Here is a 5,532-nt window from a genome sequence, read left to right on the forward strand (position 1 = left end):
ATGTTCATATTTAGCTGGAAGCATTTATTGTAATTTCCCCTAACCAAAGCAATACAATAAATATTTGAGAACACACTAACCTCTCAACTACACTTTATGGCCAAAGATATTTGGACACTTTCATGATTTTGGCAAGGCTCCTAAGTTCCAGTTAAGGGAAATGTTAACAGTTTGGCAACAGTTTAGGGAAGGCTTTTTCTTGTCTCCCCCTTGACATGCCCCTGTGACATAACCGAGGTCCATGAAGAGATATTTTCTGAGTTCAGTGAGGAGGAATTTAAACAGCCTGCGAAGAGCCCTGAACCTCATCCAACACTTTTGGGATGAATTGAAACGTAGACTGTGAGCGAGGCCTCATCAGCTCACATCAGTGTCTAACTCTCTTTAATGCTCTTGTAGCTGAATGAGAGCAAATCCCTGCAGCCAGGTCCCAGAATCTTACAGAGAGCCACTCCAGAGGAGTAAAGGCTGTAATAGCGGTTTTGGAATGAGGTGTTCGACAATCAAATGTGGGCATAATATTTGGGTGTCCACAAACTTTTGGCCATATAGTGTATGTCCTACTGACACTGGAATATATATGCACACATAAATATATACAGTATACATTGTGCGTACGTCCACCTGATTTTAATGTAGGTTTTTAGTATATTTGCAAAGTATATTTTAATAAATAATATTATTTCTTTCTATTGCACCACCTGCAGAAAAAAAAATCTAATCAGCTGAAACTAAAATTGTGAGACAAACACTGAAATCAAATCTCACACTGATTAAACATCATGAGAGAGGCTCCCTCCTGTAATTTATAAAGCAAAACAAGTTGTCGCCTTTAAGATTCACGTTGCGCTTGTGCTTTGCCAAGCAGTGGTGTTTGGTATGTCACAGGTCACACTGTAAAACTGTCAAGGTTATAAGCCACGAGCAATAAAGGGCCTGAGATAAACACTCCCACCTGCAGCAGTAGAGGACTGTAAACGTGGGTGCAGCTCTACCAAGCTGTCTGCAAGTTTGCTCCTCTCACAGTTAACATATAACTAAGCTGATATCTCACTAAAACAATGGCAAAATAACAAAACTATTTCAAAAATACTTAACCAAAGCCTTTCTGTCATACTTTCCACTAACGGAAAGAACAGCAGCAAAAGAGTGACACACTCTGTACCTCGGCAAGTCACTCCCCACTTCAAGTGTGTGTTTCAGCTCAATATGTGCACACGTTGAGCAATTTGTCTGTAGGAGAAGTGCTTTTCCATATGAACTCACAGTGCCAGTAAACTGCACAAATCCCCCTAAAAACCGAGCCAGTGTGCAGTGTGAGTTTTTAACAGCAAAAACTTGAATAGTTGAGAATAGAACAGACTTTTATAGTAACAGACTATAACCAGGTCCAATATCAGCAACAGAAGTAATGCGTCGATCAGGGAAGACAACAAGAAAAGTGGATTTAAACAGCAGGAACAGTTGCCATTTAGCTGCCCCTCAAAGCTGATACAATGCCACTCTTGTGTTAACTTTATGCACTATGTTCTCACACAGGGATCATGGGATTTCCTGAAGCCACTTACTGCTGGAATGACTGCTTTAATGTCGCTGTTCTGTTAGAAAATGTATTTAAAATCACAACCTAAACACAAGTTTCCCTCACTCTCCTGCAAACAGTTATTACTTCCAATGCTTTCACTTATAACCTAAACAGCAGCATAACTCCTCCCATATGGAACCGCTGGGACGAATATCGACAATTTGGGATTCCTGGAGTAAAAGAGACTTTCGGGAAGGAGACTTTTGGACACAGATGTTCTTTCACTTTACTAGTAAAAAAGTGAGAAGTGAGGCGATTGCAGGATTACGAAGGGAAAGTTGTGCCTAAAGTTGTGTTACATCATCGAGTGTCCTGAAGTTATCCAATATGCAACAGGCAGCAGTTGGGGGGGTGGAGGTGGGAGAAGGAAGGCTTACCAGATGAAGTCGGTGCAGTGGCTGCAGAAAGTCGGCTGCCTGAAGAACCTGGCTGTGAATTTGTGGTTCTTGACTTCGTGGACGTTTTTTTGCCTCAGAGCACCTTTGCGAGCGAACCTATTCGCTACGTCCTCGCCGGACGACTCGAGTAAACTGACATCAGCCATGTCCCCCCTAAAAGCAAATCAATGCTTCAGCTTTTTAGTCTCGCTGTGTTGAAGTGTCTCTCAGTCCGTGTTTAGAGGCGCAGCTCTCAGTGCAGAGCCAGCAGGGCGCGGAGCAGAGCGGCGGTGTTCACCGGAGACACTGTACTTACTGTCTGAGGGCTTTCCCTGCCTGTCGATACCACTGGGCTGCTCCACTGACAGCTCCGCACGCCGTCAGGTTAACCACAGTGAAGGCGCTACATCCGGTCCCCGCCTTCAAAGTAAAGGTTTCCTCTCTCCTCTCTCCTCTCCTCTGTTTTTGTTTTCAACAAAATAAATAAATAAATAACCTGTTGCGTAATTTCCTACGTGCATTCCTGACATCTGCCCACTCCGACTGGAGTCTGTTGGAAAGTGCTAGCTGTCCCCATAAATGAATCCACACTTTATTGGAGGGTGTTGGAGTAGCCTAGAGTGAATATCTATAGGCCATGGTTTCCCAAAAATGTTTATTTTAAGGACCCAAGACCTGCAATATGAGAGGATTTTATCTTAATGAATCTTCTCTGCGTCATCTACTATTTTTAGAGTTGAAGATTATAAAGTCTTTGCAGTTAATCAATTATCAAACTGGGATCACTATAAATCCTAATCAATAAAAATAGCCAACCTTATGGTTTTCCTTGTAGATTGAACTTCAAAAAGGCCCCAGTTTAAAAACCACTGCTATGGGCTACATTTTTTAAGCATGCAGAGGACCTCAGTTGTTTCTGAGGCTTAGTTTAGCTACTGAGCTGGACCTGTTAAACAGGCTGGATCAACGAAAAACCTGCCCTGTGGACCTGGAGAACTAGAAGCCTTATTCTGCACTCAATTTCTCCTGAAAATGAATGTCAGTAATAATAAGTAATAATACTGTTAAGACATTTTATGCATTACTTAATCTAAGGCAGCAACTTTGCAGCATGCACATGATGCATTTATATACATTGTTGTTATTATTTATAGTTACACTATTAATACAAAGTGCAACTTTAAACTGAGTGTAGATGTAAACATTTAGACCATGAGGTATTTTACACTTAGTTAAAAGTAATGCAGTTTAATACAACAGCCCTGCAATAAATCCTACTGTTATGAAGGTTATAATAAACTTTTTAAGCCTGTGTGCATCTGCCCACATCATTTGTATCAATGAGGCTACATTAAATATTTAAAACACTTTTCAGTATTACATAATACAATACAACTCTAAAGAAAAAAATTACCTTAGGAATTATCACAGGGCTGCTGGACAGCATTACTTTTAGACAGATGTGCCTAATAAACTGACTACTTATACTTTGACTTATACTTATAATTTCAAAATCCTCAAAATGCCATATAAGACATCCCTTGGTGTCATCAGTGCCTTCAGTGCAGCCTTTAATCTCATTTACAGTCACAAAGGGGTTCACAATGTCCTTGTTGTCAAACAATACATGAAAGTGACATCCGCCAACCTTTTAAAACATCAAAAAGGAAACCATGAAACCTTTCTGCATATTCAGTTTTCAACTGTTATGTTTTCAACACTACTAAACACAGAGTGTTTAGTAGTGTATAGTAGACTATCCACGATTTCAGCTCCTCTGAGGATTTGAAGTGACAACCTTCAACAAGCAGGAATCTCTTTATTGGCAGACTATTTCTGCTGAAGCTTGTAGTGGATGTTAAATCAGCAGGTTAGTATTGCCAAAATCCTCACTTTTAATAGCATGTTATCATAGCTCCAAACCCCTGGAGCTATGATAATCAATCCAAACCCCAGAGAGCACATTGTTCTTTGTGTTATTTTTTAAAATGTCATATAATTTCTTATTGATTTTTTAAAAAGGCTCTTTTGCTCATTTTATTCATAAAATAAACTTCCTGCTCGTGGTGTGTGTATCTTTGTGTAACTTGACAGCTGATCCGCTCCGCTTCCTCCTTTTCACTCCGGCTGATGTCACACAACAGGACCGCCGTGGAAGGAGGAGGCCCCCGGTCCCGCTGCAGGAATTTGGGATGCGGGCGTCATCTTGTGGAATAACGGCGCATTACACATTTTTAGCTCGTCTGTGGGAATTGGACAGTTACTCCACACATATAGGTCTGGCTAGGTCTCACACTCAGAATACTTATCTAATTATTATTATTATGGAACTGTAATAAAAAGTAACCATCTTCATAATTAACCTGAGCCACCAACCATATGTGATCCCTCATAATTGTCATTTTATATGCTTTGTATCAGTCCTTCAAAACCACAATTTATCAATCACAAGCAGATGAATTTCCTACTTGATCAGTAAGTATTATGTTCCATTAAGCTCCCTGTCTTTGTGCCTGATACTGTGCTTAACTATGATTTTGCTGTTGTTATTATTTGGATTTTAAAAAAAATTCTCATAGCTATGGAGGGTCTACCAACTCTCTTAATTTGCTTACTATCTCTAAAACTCTCTAGAATCAATTCTCCTAGGTTCACTGACCAGCCGAGCAGCCTAACCAACCGCTCTCATGTGAAAGACAAATATTTGCAAATTAAAATTAGGTTAGATGTGCTTTTCCCTGAAGTCAGATGTTGCTGGGCTAAATCCCATTTAAAACAACCATTGATGAGAAACACCTGTAGTAAAAGAAAAAGAGTGAGAGCTTCCTGTAGTCTTCTTAGCACAATGGTTCTCAACCTTTTTCCTTAAGGGACCCCTTCTCATTGAGTAAACTGATTACCCTTGACTATGTGACATATTTAGATATTTGAGATTATATTCACTGTATAACAATAAAAGTAGCAGTAACACTGATAAAGTGTACAAAGAACCCAAATAGTGAACACCATAACTGTGTTTTAAATTTGTTACAAAATGTATAACTTTTATAAAAAACATTTTGATTTAGTTTTCTTCACAGAAATATATGAAATGTTGAGATGTAGACTATATATTTCAAACATTTTCTTACACCTCTTAAAGAGTTGTAAAGAAGGCCTTTACTCCCCATGAAGCTTTGGTTGACCCTTATAGGGGGTCCTGATCTCCAGGTTGGGAACCACTGGCCTAGCAGACCCACCCATTAATTAAATTCAAGTAAATTTTATTTGTATAGCGCCAATTTATAACAGAAGTTAACTCAGGACACTTTTCAAATAGAGCAGGTCTAGACCGAACTCTTTTAAAATTATTTACAGAGACCCAACAGTTCCCACCATGAGCAAGCACTTGGCGACGGTGGCAAGGAAAAACTTCCTTTTAAGAGGCAGAAACCTCGGACAGACCCTTCGGCCGGCTTCTAGGTGGGCTGGTCGTCCTGCCAATCTAATTCAAAGATCTGCTAGGGGGGAAAAATCATTACACATTTAATAACATTATACAGGGACCAGAGAGAGAAAGAGAGATCAGAA

The 5,532-nt window shown here is 39.8% G+C and overlaps 1 protein-coding gene across 2 annotated transcripts in view; it reads right to left on the minus strand.

Moving 5' to 3' along the window:
* prkcaa (protein kinase C, alpha, a) overlaps positions 1 to 2,328 on the minus strand; it is a 139,853-nt gene extending 137,525 nt beyond the window's left edge. For both annotated transcript variants that reach the window (XM_035659406.1, XM_035659405.1), the window contains exon 1: positions 1,963 to 2,328. In XM_035659406.1, coding sequence (XP_035515299.1) covers positions 1,963 to 2,129 — 167 coding nt within the window. In that variant the 5' untranslated portion in view covers positions 2,130 to 2,328. The remainder of the gene's footprint in view (positions 1 to 1,962) is intronic.
* Positions 2,329 to 5,532: the final 3,204 nt, after the last annotated feature.

This window comes from Morone saxatilis, unplaced genomic scaffold (genome assembly GCF_004916995.1).
Source record: "Morone saxatilis isolate NCDOM2014 unplaced genomic scaffold, NCSU_SB_2.0 Contig17, whole genome shotgun sequence".
Lineage (NCBI taxonomy): Eukaryota > Metazoa > Chordata > Actinopteri > Moronidae > Morone > Morone saxatilis.